Source organism: Arachis hypogaea, chromosome 19 (genome assembly GCF_003086295.3).
Source record: "Arachis hypogaea cultivar Tifrunner chromosome 19, arahy.Tifrunner.gnm2.J5K5, whole genome shotgun sequence".
NCBI lineage: Eukaryota > Viridiplantae > Streptophyta > Magnoliopsida > Fabales > Fabaceae > Arachis > Arachis hypogaea.
Window position 1 is genome coordinate 257,708 of NC_092054.1, and position 14,266 is coordinate 271,973.

Sequence of the window (14,266 nt, forward strand, 5' to 3'; positions counted from 1 at the left end):
AATGTTAGGAGCAACCTGGTGTGGTGTTTCTACCATTCATTCCCCCCATTATGTTCATGTTCATGTTGCACCTTAGTCATTGAGGTGTTCATGAACTTGTTTCAATTGATAACATCCACTTCCTCGCCACCCTTGGTTTTTTAATTTTTTTGTCAGGTTGAATTGACCCTCTTCAGTCTTAAGCATTATAACATCACAATATTCATGCACAGTGTAGACACATACAACATTAAGAATTCGATCCATTATTTACTTCAGCTAAATCTCAAAGCCGAATGTACTTAATACAAGGCAAGAAATGTCACTCGTAAGTCAAAGTCTTGTGTGTCTCATCACCCTTGGTTTAGTTAATTAGATATTTTGGGTATCCTTTATGTTGGATTGGATCATTGCGCCAATCCAAGTTGGGCATGCGCTGCTGCCTTACCATAACCATGCCCAAACCTACCATGGATTAAATTAACCATGTTTCTTTTCTTGGAATTAATATATATACTTTTGTGACCTAACAAGTGATGATTGGAGCACTGCACATCATATACTATGTGTCAACTTTAAAAAAACAAGGCTAAAGTTTCACAGTTGGATATTCCATGTCAAAAATTATAGTAATAAAATTAAATAAACAAAAGTTGGACATTAACCAAAAGACAGATCAACAGTTGAACTTAAATGACAAGTAACTCTTCCTGTTTGAGAGGAGACAACATAACACTTCTAAGGACCTCAAATTTTATTTAATATTAATATATTATATTCCAAGCATTAGTGATTGATATGGATATTCACCGAGTTACTGATTAACTTGCCTGAAAATGAAAAGTAATAATGTATTACTGGTCAGTTGTAAAATTTAATTGTTTTTTTAATTTTAGATTGTTCGAGTGAAAAACCTTGATAATAATTGCACCGACGAAGGGGTAGCAGGACAGGACGTCTACATGGGGCGGGGCCCATCCTCCCAATCGTATTCACATTCATTAATCACAACTTACTTACCCTTCCTTCTTTCCCTTCTTTCTCTACCATAGACTACCATTCTTCATCTTCTCCTTCTTCTTCTTCTTCTTCTTCTTCTCTCTCTTAACACTATTAACGCCCACACACACACACACCAACCACGCCATCGCAAACCCTTTCCTTCCTTCTTTCATACTTAGGCTTAGTCGGCGGTGCCCGCCTCACTCGCTCACACACATGTCGTCCTCCGGCGCCGGCAGGTACATGGCCTTCCCTCCGTCGCCGTCGCCCTCCCCCTCAGCCCCTCACTCCCCTCACATCTCCGGCCTCCGCTCTCCTGCCTCCTCCGCCCTCCTCGAGCACGACAAGTATTCTCTCGATCTCACTTCTTCCCTCCCTCGTCCACTAATTTCTACTTTCGAGCTTCTTTTTTCTGTTCTTATTACTATTCTTCCTCTACCCTTAAGTTCTCTAGTTATAGCTGTAACTGTAACTGGATTTCGTGCTTTTCATTTCCTGTTATTGCTCATGCCTTTTAAATCACCTGATCCAGTGGTTGACTCAATTTTATCCACAGAACATACCCCATCTTGATAATTACAGCATTCATTCAATATTGTTACTTGTTACTTGTTAGCCCTACCTGCAGAGGTTTTGTTTTTCCTGTGAATTTGAGTCCATTTACTCACTGGATACTTTTAACAACCCGATCTTGTTTCTTACACTACTGGAACATGACTTGACCATCCTCACTTTGTTGTAGTTTCTCCAACTTCATCTTCTGCTAAACAAATTGTCAACTTACATGTGGATTTGGATCTTGAAAATAAACTTGTTTTTATGATAAATAATGTCTTGATATCATCGGATGTTTTCCTTTTATTTTCAGATATCTCACTGAGTTATTGGGAGAACGTCACAAGATCAGTCCATTCATGGCTGTGCTTCCACACAGCTATCGATTGTTAAACCAAGGTCAGATCCCTTTCTAGATTATTATATATTATATTGTTGTTATTGTCAGTGCTGTAAGTAAGCTCTTAATCACCCGTTCCCCCCTTTTTTTTCTTATTGCATAAATCAGATCTGCATTTTTGCTGATAACCCCTTTTTCCAGCGTTTAACCACTTGTGTTGAATCTCTGGAAGTGTATGAGGCTCAGCACCTTTGCTTTGAGCAAATCTAAGTTTGAATATTTTATAACTAAATCATTATTTTATCAATTTTTTCTTTATAATGTTTTTAAGCTTCAGCCATGATACACTTTACAGATGAAGTTAAAGACATAGATGTATTTCTTCTATAAACTGTTACAAAGGATATACTTTATGGCTACGAAGCATAATCTTTTCTACAACAGCTTAGCATTTTCTTTGGCATAATATGTCGGAAGGTATTTTAAATTTGTATTCAATGGAATAAGTTATTCTAAGATCTTCAATTATACACCAACGAATTTCATGCCAAAGTAAATAATTTGGTCTTACCTGGCTGGAGGATGGTTGTAAAAGACTTGCAGTAGTAGACTCTGTAAATTTATTAATGGAAGTTACAGAGATAATAGAGGTTCTAGAACTACACTGAAGTATATGTGTGTTTACAATTGCATATTCAGATATTTATTAATATGAGTAAATACCCAAATTAGTCCCTAAGGAATTTCAGATTGGACACTTTGGTCTCCCAACAACTAAAATTCCTCAAGAATTACTCCCGTTGGACAGACTGGTCTTTTCGTTGTTTTCAATCAAATTTTTAATATGCATGTCGGGAAAATAAGTCCCTAACTTTTATTATAATACAAATAGGTCCCAAAAAATATCACTATAAGATGAATTAGTCTCCTTTAAAAACGACGAGGAGACCAATTTGTCTGACGGGAGTAATTCTTGAAGACTTATAGAGAATAAAATTTATTGGAGACCAAAGCGTCCGATTTAAAATTCCTTAAGGATCGGTTTGGGTGTTTATTTTATTAATTTTTGTATTACCTGATAAAGTTTGCTGAGATAGGAGAAATATGGAAAGACATGAGAGTGTAGCATACATATGAAGTGTGAAAGAGCTATATGAAGGATTTATTGGAAATGATTAACTTGTTTAATACTGACCGCTTTTTTTTTTTTTTTTTTAATTTCCAATGGGGAGTTGACTTTTTCTTTTTGTGTGGGAATGTTTGTAATTTTTTTGGGTTTTTTTTTTTTTTGGGGACAGTTCCCCAGAATGTAATTTGGTAGGAAAGGTTAGGAAGCTGGGTCCGATGTAGCTTCTATTCTGATTTATTAATATGATTTGATGGGAAACCTGTATTTGCTGCTTTGGGACTTTTAGCACTTAATAAACCTAGAATCTTAACCATTTGCTGCATTAGGTTTAGTTAATTTAATTCATAGTAAAGAGATTCAAAAGACTTGGACCAAAATATGAGGCTGGAAGTCTGGAGCCATTATATTTATTGCCCTGGATCTATCATGTGTGTTGCTTTCTTGAGCTCAATTGGAAGTATAGGTTATTAATATTTTCCATGCATATAGTTTAGCCGTTTCTGTTGATGTATGAATTGCCTTACATTCAAAGTAGAAGAAATTTTGTATAATCCCTACTGAAGTGATTCAATATGTGCAAGAATTAAGGCTGTTAAACATCTTGGCAAGCGTTCATACTTAACATTTAACCACTAATCCCTTCTGTTATTATGGGTTTGTTATGATGGAGAAGATTTGAGGAAAATGGAGGAAACAAGGTCAAGTTAACATTTTTGTTTGGGGAATTTTTTAAAATGTTAAGAAATTGATAGATTACCTTGTAAAGCTTCATTGTAAGTTCTAACAAAACTTCTAGGGTTCCTCTAATTTGGATAATTTGAACATCCACAGCTGCAAGGAAAATTTTTCAAGTCCTATTCTACCTGCTTTCCTTCCTGTTCATTTCATCTCTTCATTCATCTCCTTCCCCTCCTCAATTCCAATCACACCATGTGTTAGATCTCATGTTTATTATATACTTTTTTGACAACATAGATTTCACTTATCTGTTGGGTTAGTGTGTTCTTATTTGGTTATCATGAAGTTTAGTTTGTAGGGTTGTATTGTATTCATTATTAATTATGTTATTTCGTCCAAGATATCAGCATAAAGAACAGTTTTGAGCCACTTGTTTAATATCTGTTATTCTGTTTACTAACATAAACTTTTCTTGTAGCGTCTTTTCTTCTAGTGTTCAATATCTCTGTTTTGTTTAATATCAGCAAGATGACACTTGACTGCATGGTTTACTAACTTAATATTTCTTGTGCACTGACTCAGAAAACATCCGTGTTGTCTATCGATTATGTAGTGGCTGCTAACTTGTTAACAAATGCTGACTGGTACATCTTATTCTTGAAAATTGACATTTTTGGAGCAGAAATTTTGCGTGTAACCACACTATTCGGGAATGCATCAGTTTTAGGTCAAAGTGGGCTTGAACATGCTAGCCCCCTGGCTACCGGAGGAATATTTTCAAATGGAGGTGCCGATGTGAATGGATGGGCATCACGATTTCAATCAGAAGTATGGATACTAACCATTAACATAACTTCATTTCCATCTAATTCTGTATTTTAGAAGTATTTCTGACACAATTCTTACATCTGATGCTAACTCTTGACATTTGTTCGAGTTATTGTAGCTCTATTTGTCTGTGACAGGTAGTGCAAAGCTAACATCAAGCTCTGACAATAATCTATAGCTTAGCTTCTGTTTCCTAAATCCTGCTAATGGATCTATATGTCTACTTTTTTGCATTAACATAAATCAGATGTCAATACTCGTCACCATTTAGAGTTTCCTGCAGACAGATATGATGAACAGTTTCATCTGGATAAATATGAACATTTTAACATGGTTATCTTGATTTTGTTGTGTAGAATGCTAACACTAGCTACTTAAGGTGTTTGCCTCTTGTGTGGAATCAGTAAGTTATGAGGTTTGAGGAGATCACTTATCAGATATTTTGCCGAAATGGTTCATTATCCTGATGTTTCATGATATGTTCAGTTTTATTTCCGGATCTAATTTAACATCTTATATTTTCCAACACACTGATCCTTTTTATTGATGTAGTTGCTATATATTTGCATTTTTTTTCTTGTTATGGCTATTGTTAGAATGGTAGTTACTCTTCACGTGTATATTTTTCTCTGGCGCAGTAGTAAATTTAATGTTAATCTGCATGGCAATGAAAGTCCTGCAAAATTTGTGTCTGTGTTTGACATTTGGATTGAATCATGCAGATGCCAAGCTTGTTACAGTCTTCATCAACACAAAACTGGCTGAGTCCACAAGGTGGCTCGTCTGGTATTATCGTTAAAAAGACAGTCAGAGTTGATATTCCTGTGGACGCATATCCAAATGTATCTCTCCGCTCCAATGTATATTTGAATTTTTTTATCATTTAACATTTGATATTGACTTAAGCATTTTGCAGTTTAACTTTGTTGGTCGCCTCCTAGGGCCTAGAGGAAACTCCTTAAAACGCGTAGAAGCAAGTACAGAGTGTCGTGTCTTGATCAGAGGCCGAGGTAGCATTAAGGATCCAACCAGGGTAAGAAGAATCATTTCGTTGTTTTGTAATACATGATTCTTTATTCCATTATTTCTTATAAAGGAAATACATTATAGTTCATCTACGATAGTATTATTGCACGATATTTGAGCTGTGTAGAAGATATTTTTGTTGTATTTTTATCAAATCCAAGTGTCCATTGACACCTGATTGACATTTCCTAAAGAATTTTAAATCAGACACTTTGATCCTCAACAAATTTTATTACTTTAGAGGTCCTCGAGATGGATTGATCCTCCTATAAGGAGGACTAATTTGTCTTATGAAGGTATTTGTCGGGGATCTAATTGTCTTGTAGTAAATTTTGTTAAGGATTTATTTGTCTAATACGCGTATGAAAAATTTTATTGGAAGTGATAGAGGGACCAATCTGTATGACATATGTAATTCTCAGGGACTTCCAAAGTACTAAAAATTCATTGAGGATCAAAATATATGATTTGAAATTCATTAGGGACTAATTTGGGTATATACTCAAATTATTATAATATTTTAAAATTAATTCTATTCCTGTGTTATCTGGATGTGTGTGACATATATACTTCCTTCTACTTCCTTCTGGTATCCGATGAACCCAGTAATCTAATGTTGATGCCAGCATTACTTCACATTCTGTAGGAGGAAATGATGAGAGGGAAACCTGGATATGAACATCTGAATGAACCTCTCCATATTCTGGTAGAGGCAGAATTACCAGTCGAAATCATAGATGCTCGCCTGATGCAGGCACGTGACATACTTGAAGATTTGCTTAAGCCTGTGGTATGTACTTGTTGCTTAAGTTAGCATTGGCAGTACTGCATACCTTTGTTGAGATAGAGTTTTTATTGTTTGAAGTTTTCTACATTTCAGGATGAATCTCAGGATTTCTACAAGAAGCAGCAGCTTCGGGAACTAGCAATGCTCAACGGCACTCTTCGAGAGGAGGGTTCTCCAATGTCTGGTTCTGTTTCACCCTTCCACAACAACCTTGGTATGAAAAGGGCCAAAACCAGGGGTAATGTGTTCTAAGAGCTTGTGTTAATTTTATACAAGAGCACATAGCATGCTACAGGTATTGCTGTTCAGCGGGTGCCCCGAGCTGCATCACCGTCGGGGCACTGGCACCACAGTGCCAGTTCTAACTTGTTCTATGTGCAGTGTGTTTATATTCCGTTTGAGAGAGGTTTAAGTATGGTAGCACGTAGTAATGGTCCACTTGAGTTTGGTGAATTCGCTATTTTGAGTTGATTAGGCGGTTTGCTTAGATATTCATCAAATGTGTTTATATATGGCTTATATTTTAAGCTTGCGATGACAGTTTTGGTATGCTGTTGGAATTGTGAGGAAGATACTGTGTCAACTGTCCCCTGCTTGTGAGGCACATAACATAATATCTACTTTAATTCGGGTATGCTATGTATGGGTCATATATTTGTAATCTCAGCTGTAGATTATCATTGTCAAAATGCATCTCATTTTCTATTGTCCTGACGATTACTATCATATTACTACCATCTAGTTGGGGCCTCCGAGGACGTTTAGCGTGTGTTCTTTTGGTTTTGCTGGAAACCAATTACAAGTTACAACCTCAAGAGCTTCGTTGTTCATTGTTCTCGCCAACAGTATTATACCATATCTACAAATTAAAGGAACTCCTTGAGAGTACTCTGATCTTTTTTTTTTTTTTTGGGGTTAGAAGCAAAAAACTATCACCAAATGGAACAGAAAACAAAAGTGGAAAGTAGCTGAAGGAAATGAATTATCCCTTTTGAAATTTTAAATGATTAGGTGAAGATATATAAATAGTTTTATATTATTTATTATATTTTTTATTTTTTTTCAAAGATAGTAGGTTATTTTATTTCAAATGAAAAAAAATATCTTATTTAAAATTCAGGACTATACAAAAAAAATGAGGTTTTCATTCTTCGTTTAAATATTGAAAAAAAAAAATGAAACTAAAAAGAAAATAAAATTGGAATTATGTTATTTATTATTTTTTATGTTATAATCAAATATAAATAATGTGTAAATTAATATTATCTGATATGCTTAAATCCTCTTTGTTTAGAAATAATAGGAATAAATATTAAATTTTAGATTTTTTAGTTATAAAAATTTTGATCTTGTATTTTAACTATTAAGAATTTTTTTTTTTTAAGTTAAAACTGTGAAGATATGAATAATTTCAAAGAATAAAATGATATAAAGAAAGAAAAAGGCAAAGAGGAAAGGTGAGAGGTACGAAGAAGAAGAAAAGGGACACACGGCCACCCCACAAGAAAACGTACGTAAAACAGATGCCACGACAACCCACCCTCTGTTACTGTTCCTAATTCCTAATTTCCTAGGCTTGCTAGATGCTTCTTCTGCTCCAACCTTCATAATTCACATCACTGTCAATGAATAATTAAATACCGGTACTTTACTTATTACTATTTTATATTTCATTATTTCTCAGCTTAGCTTCATGTAATCATAACTAACGCTAATCCATAACCCATTTGCCCACCTTCATGCAGATTCAACTTCACTTGCCAGTTTAAGCTACTTAATTTCATGTGGTACAACCAGTATCTTATTGATTTGGATCATCAGCATAAAAATCTCTAAAGCGAAAAATCAAATTAAATCGAATCGATAAACATATATAATCTTATCCTCTAAATTTCATGATAGTTGTTCTATAGAGAACTCTACACACATATATATATATATATACATTATAAACTTAATGTATCTCTATAAATTATTTCATATGTATAATTTTTAATGTCGTTTAATTTATAGGAACAACGAAGATTAAATATCTCTAGTCGGAATATACTTTATATATACTAGCAAATAGTGTCTATTGATTTTCATTTTTAATTGCTTTATTAAAAAATAAGAAAGGTTGAATTAAGATGTCATGTGAGTAGTTATTTTCTAAGTTAAATTTCTAATTGAAAAGAAATGATCAAGGAAAGTTGAATAAAGGAACAAAATTTGAATACCAACAGAGAGTAACCCATACATATACCGAAAAGAGTGGTATTTCTTTTCACATGATAAAATTATCAACATTTAAAATTTTAAATTTAGTACTAATTACTATTAATTTGAATAACAGACTAGACTTGGCTAAAAGTTATTGAAAGAAATGAGAATTTATTTATATATGAATCTCTTCTATTTTGAGTGTTTGGAAATATCTTGAGGGATGAAAACATCAAACACCTTAATCAATTAAAACATATGGTATGAATATCAGCTTATATTAATATTGTTATTTAATTATTTAGAAAAGAAAAGAGAGAGAAGAAAAGAAAAAAGGGGAATAAAGGAATATAGAAAAAGAAAGAGAATAATAATAATAATAATAATAATAGACATCGTAGAAGGAAGCAGAGGGATCCATAGTTATAGTCGCATAACAGCGTTAACGTAGCGTGTCACTTGCTCTCTCTCTCTCTCTCTCTCTCTCTCTCTCTGTCGAAATCAAATTCCGAAGAGGTACGCATTCGCTTCCACTCTTTCTTTCTGTAAATCTGTCGACGCAAAAACCATATAGATTAGAGGTAGTTGGGGTAGTTTGTATTGTCGGTTATGTTATTTGAAAGAAAAGAAGCGAGATCCGAAGAAAACAAGCATTGCCAAACGCCAAGTGAACTGAACCCAATTCAATGCGTTTATTTTTGGGTAAAGTAGGTGTCAGGTGAACGAGCTATAATAAATAAATAATAATAATAAATATAAATCAAAATTATTTAAATAAATTAAATGCTACCGCGGATCCAACCCATGATATTGATTAATGAAAATTGGATCCTTCTTCTTCTTCGTCTAATCATAACGCTCACATTACAAACTTGACATCCTTCTTGAGCTCACTTCAGCAGCAAGCACCCTTTTTTAACGCCCAAACCATCCCTCTTTCGTTTCTTTCCCAAATCTCAACATTCGTTTCAAGCTCTGTTTGAGGTGGAATTCCCATCTTCGATTCAATAGCTTTTGCTTCCCCTCGCTATGCTGATTCTGTTCTTAGATTTCTGCATTTCTTATTGAGCTCGGACAGAGTCGGGCAGCTAAACAACTATTTCAATTTCTCTTTCCTTCATAAACAGTGCCTTTCACATTCTTTTTTCCTTTTTGTTAGATTTCCTTCTAGATGTTATCGTGTCAATTTTATGAAGCTGTAAATTTATCCTCTCCTTTTTTATTGTTTAAATTTCTCTGTATACGATTCTAGATGTATCAGTCCTAATCAAATAGACAGCTTGATGAAGTAGTTTATCGTAATTAGAGAAATTTTTATGGCTTGTGTTCGATTTCCGCAGTTTAGGCAATATTTAGAGATGTGTGATATGCTGTTGCTTTCAATCCCATAACTTGTTTAGCTGCCTTGATCATATATTAGATTTTCATCCTTAAGGAAAATGAAATGTGTTATTATTGTGTATTCTAAATGCAATTCATACATCTGATTTGGTTTGCAGTGATCTCTGGAGCTGGAAATCATGAAAGGGTCTGCTCTGCTACGAATTTGATTTCATCGTTTTAACAGTTAAAACTGTCTTTGGTTTTTTGTTGCGCCAAACATGTCAGGTATGCTATCCTGTCTCTGCTGCTGTCTAATTTTTTATGGTTGTAAAGTGTCAAGTCATGATATCTAATTTCTAATTAGTCACTCTTGCTTCTAAATTCTTCTGTGAAAGGCTCTGAAGGACAATGTAGTCATGATGAAATCAGAGATAGAAGATCAGATGTTGAGTACTTTGAAGATGAAAGGCAGCGGTCTAAAATTGGAACCCTCAAGAAGAAAGCAATGACTGCTTCATCCAAGTTTACTCATTCGCTAAAGAAAAGAGGGAAAAAGAAGATTGATTATAGGGTTCCCGCAGTATCCATTGAGGATGTGCGTGATGCACAAGAGGAGACTGTTGTCCTTGAATTCCGCCAAAAGCTAATTGATAGGGGATCTTTACCTCCCAGGCATGATGATTACCATACATTGTTGAGGTATTTCCTCACTTCATTAAAGTTCTTCCATCGCTCAGTGGACGACTAGCTTAGCTCCCTGTGGCAAATTGTTTCCCAATCATTTCACTTCCTGTTTAAAGGGTATAAAACGTCAATTGTTATAGTTTATTGGAATGTTAACTTTTAACTCACAGGCTCACACTTTACTTCCTGGTAGGTTTTTGAAAGCCAGGGACTTTAACATTGAGAAAACAATCCAGATGTGGGAAGAAATGCTTAATTGGCGCAAGGAATATGGAACTGATACTATACTAGAGGTAATGATAGCAATGTTATGTCTTGCAACCTTAAAAAATAGTTGTTGCTTTAGACTGAATAGTTTAATGGTGTAACAAATTACACAAATTATGTCTGTTTATCTGATTTCGAACTTCATACTTGGAACTATAAATTTAATTTAGGAAGACTGGGCTACATGGCAACAAATTGCACTCTTTTGTAATATCCAAGTATTTTATCTTCAGCATGTGTACTATGCTAGATGATGCTTGATACATATTTTATTTGGCTCTAATGCAATTGTGATCTTTGAAGGATTTTGAATATGAAGAGCTGGAAGAGGTATTACAGTACTATCCTCAGGGGTACCATGGAGTGGATAGGGAAGGTAGGCCAGTTTACATTGAAAGGCTTGGGAAAGCTCATCCAAGCCGCCTGATGCGCATCACCACAATAGATCGATATTTGAAATACCATGTCCAGGAGTTTGAAAGAACTCTACAGGAGAAATTTCCAGCATGTTCTATTGCAGCAAAAAGAAAGATCTCTTCAACAACGACAATATTGGATGTACAAGGCTTGGTATGTTGCATTACACAAAATAATGAAGTGGGAATATGGGATAAATTTTTGCAAATATCTGGATGGGGTATTTCTGTTGATGTTTCTCCTTGTATGCTTGGTAATTTATGCCGCTTTCGGATAGTAGTAGTTAGTTTATGTGCTTAATGCCTATACCTTAGCATTCTATCAAACATGAGGACAGGTTTCTTCATTTTAGGAACTGCATTGCTTTTATCTGTTGGAAGGTTTGTCTGATGAAAATTGACCTGGCACTTATTATGTATGGTACAGGGAATGAAAAATTTCACCCGAACTGCTGCAAATCTTTTGGCTGCCATGACAAAAATTGACAACAATTACTATCCTGAGGTTTTTGTCCTATCCCTTCCAAAATTAACTTGTATAGTTAGTCCTGTTCCTTTCTGTATAGAACTTTTCATGGAATTTGCAGACACTACATCGAATGTATGTCGTCAATGCTGGTCCTGGGTTTAAGAAGATGCTTTGGCCTGCTGCACAGAAATTTCTTGACTCCAAAACTATTGCAAAAATACAGGTAGAGAATGTAACATCCAGCTAATAGTATATCATATGCTCTTCTCCCGCATTGCCACTGATTTTATGTTGATTTCTAAAATTTTCAGATTCTTGAACCTAAGGCTTTGTGTAAATTACTTGAAGTCATCGACTCTAGGTATATATCTCTGCCTTTGTCACACTCGCACTTCATTTAAGTTCTATTAATTTTTAATTAATTTGGAATTTATAAATGAATTTGTACAGTCAGTTGCCAGACTTTTTGGGTGGCTCATGTACATGTCCTAATGAAGGTGGATGTCTTAGGTCTAACAAGGGTCCATGGAGTGATCCTGATATAATGAAGGTAATGTTTCCTTTTATATGTATTGTTTTAGTCCTTAATTGTGAGCTCTTGAAAATGTATCATGATTTAGAATTATGGAGATAGTATTTGGCAACTAATGTATGTATTCTGATTTTAGCTTGTACGTAACGAGGATGCAACATTTGTGAGGCAAACCAGCCGAGCGTCCAATGGACAACAGAAATATTTTCTATTGCACCCACTGAAGGCAAGTGCAGTCTTCTTGACATGCAAAGTTAGGAATATGACTTTTTAACGTCAACTACTTCACATATTACTTAGTATTATTATATGGTTTTTGAATTCTTTTACTCAACTTCCAGGGACGATGCAGTGATATGTCAACAGTAGAATCAGGATCTGATATTGATGGTTACTCCTCTCCCCTTAGACAAAGGAGCTGTCCTTATCCTCGTTTAGCCCCGGTTCATGAAGAGGTCAGTTTTGAAGCCTCATCTTCTGGTTTATTTTGGAATTACCAATTATGTTTCTTATCTTCACAGATTTCATGGATGTTATCTATGCTTATACATCTTGAGCTCACAATCTTTCCTATGACAATGTGTAGGTCAGGACATCAGATCTCAATGGATACTATAGCTGTGATGATAGCGCTCTTTCACCTGATAAAATGATAGAAAGTGACCAATCTCCCCCTACATTGGAGCAGTCATTGCGAACTGCTGATATGGGAAATGTTGATAGTATGACAAAATCAGAAGGTATGATCATGCTGTGTGGAACCCTACTTGCACACCTTTATATTTGGATGGGGAAGTTGGAAAACTCCTGATGGCTATTATTCATGCTAGGTTTAATTGATATCACTGACTAGTGTTTCAGCATGTCTTAATGTTCTGAAATCTCACTAATTTTGTTTTGTTGTCAGATACTTGGTTTAGCATAGTTAAGGAAAAAGTAGAGAGAACAAATTTCATGTACGTGTCAACAATGCTGACATCTTTCTTTGAAAGACTTATTGCATTCTTCTGTAGTTTAAGATTTGAATTTTGGAGGCCACAGAACATTGTTCACCCATCAATTACTGTGGAGCATAATATTAACAATTCAGCAGTTGTTGAAGCATCTTCTGAAAGAGAACATGTTCTTCCTTGTGAACAACGTCTTCAGAGACTAGAAAAAGTATTCGAGGAACTTAACAAGAAACCTGATAGTATGCCTGCCGAGAAGGAGCAAATGCTCATGCAATCCTTTGATAGGATCAAGTGTGTTGAGTTTGACCTTGAGAAGACCAAGAGGGTATACTTTGGCCGTCATCTAGAACTTTTGTTTATCGCAGATTGTACGTTGTTTAAAATCCTGGTTTTACTGCAGGTGCTACATGCTGCGGTGATGAAGCAGCTTGAAATATCTGAGTTGCTGGAGAACATGCGGAAGTCAAGGTGTCGGGTAAGTTGGTTCTTTGGGTTTTCCGATTATTTTGTTCTCTGCCTCGGATAAATGGTTGCAAACAAGATGATCCTAGTTAGTGATCCCTTGATGATTTCACATACTTGTGTTAATGATATACGGTTATTATTGCAGCAGAGGCGGCTATTCTGTTGAACCAGGATCCTGTCTTTGGCACCACACCAATTGAAGACTTGGTCAGGCAAATGGAGTACACACTTTGGCATTTTGGTCTAAACATGCTGGGACACATTCCACTTTGTTTTATAAATATATAATGTAGATTTTTACTCATAAATCTTTTTTCCCTTTTGGTGGGGGTCAATTTTCACAGTAAATACTTAAATAGATGACAGAATTTGTAGTTACGCAGGGACAAGATGTTTAACTCAGTTTTAGACACTGCTACAGAGAATGATGGATGCTATTAAAGTTCACATTACAGGAAATTCGGAAGAAAAAAATGAAATGAAAAATAAAAAAGAAAAATTCCCTCCTCTCATCCTTTATTATCATTCCCCAATTTCAAACAATTTGTACCGAGTTATGCCATTAATTTTAGTAGAGAAAAGAAAGAGCCCCTAAAAAAAAAAAGTACGTAGTCAACATAAAATACTGCAA

At 35.0% G+C, this 14,266-nt stretch overlaps 2 protein-coding genes across 8 annotated transcripts; both read left to right on the forward strand.

Annotated features, from left to right (window-relative positions):
• Positions 1 to 930: 930 nt before the first annotated feature.
• On the forward strand, positions 931 to 7,013 carry LOC112752080 (KH domain-containing protein At5g56140). Its single transcript, XM_025801469.3, has 7 exons — positions 931 to 1,328; positions 1,850 to 1,935; positions 4,366 to 4,511; positions 5,234 to 5,353; positions 5,428 to 5,544; positions 6,184 to 6,327; positions 6,418 to 7,013. Exons 1-7 carry the CDS (start codon positions 1,198 to 1,200, stop codon positions 6,574 to 6,576), a joined length of 903 nt encoding a protein of 300 aa, XP_025657254.1. The 5' UTR covers positions 931 to 1,197; the 3' UTR covers positions 6,577 to 7,013.
• Positions 7,014 to 8,805: 1,792 nt separating this feature from the next.
• LOC112752077 (phosphatidylinositol/phosphatidylcholine transfer protein SFH13) lies at positions 8,806 to 14,147 on the forward strand. Of its 7 annotated transcripts, none has more exons than XM_025801459.3 (15): positions 8,806 to 9,042; positions 10,026 to 10,134; positions 10,245 to 10,548; positions 10,727 to 10,826; positions 11,104 to 11,370; positions 11,644 to 11,721; positions 11,804 to 11,908; positions 11,997 to 12,046; positions 12,136 to 12,235; positions 12,354 to 12,443; positions 12,559 to 12,672; positions 12,804 to 12,957; positions 13,125 to 13,495; positions 13,571 to 13,645; positions 13,781 to 14,147. In XM_025801459.3, the coding sequence occupies exons 2-15, from the start codon at positions 10,128 to 10,130 to the stop codon at positions 13,799 to 13,801; spliced, it is 1,836 nt and encodes a 611-aa protein (XP_025657244.1). In that variant the 5' UTR covers positions 8,806 to 9,042; positions 10,026 to 10,127; the 3' UTR covers positions 13,802 to 14,147. The 7 variants fall into 7 exon arrangements, with proteins under 7 accessions (XP_025657244.1, XP_025657246.1, XP_025657247.1 ...); XM_025801461.3 differs by having other exon boundaries at positions 13,784 to 14,147; XM_025801462.3 differs by having other exon boundaries at positions 8,886 to 9,042; positions 10,245 to 10,650.
• The last annotated feature ends 119 nt before the right edge of the window (positions 14,148 to 14,266 follow it).

What these genes read in the sequence shown, in the direction of transcription:
- LOC112752080 (XM_025801469.3), top strand. Translation starts at nt 1,198, where the DNA reads ATGTCGTCCTCCGGCGCCGGCAGGTACATGGCCTTCCCTCCGTCGCCG. An exon ending in CTATCGATTGTTAAACCAAG is followed by an intron (nt 1,936 to 4,365) that starts GTCAGATCCCTT and finishes TTTTTGGAGCAG; the next exon opens with AAATTTTGCGTGTAACCACA. An exon ending in CATCACGATTTCAATCAGAA is followed by an intron (nt 4,512 to 5,233) that starts GTATGGATACTA and finishes TGAATCATGCAG; the next exon opens with ATGCCAAGCTTGTTACAGTC.
- LOC112752077 (XM_025801459.3), top strand. An exon ending in TAGCCCCGGTTCATGAAGAG is followed by an intron (nt 12,673 to 12,803) that starts GTCAGTTTTGAA and finishes GACAATGTGTAG; the next exon opens with GTCAGGACATCAGATCTCAA. An exon ending in TGCGGAAGTCAAGGTGTCGG is followed by an intron (nt 13,646 to 13,780) that starts GTAAGTTGGTTC and finishes TTATTATTGCAG; the next exon opens with CAGAGGCGGCTATTCTGTTG.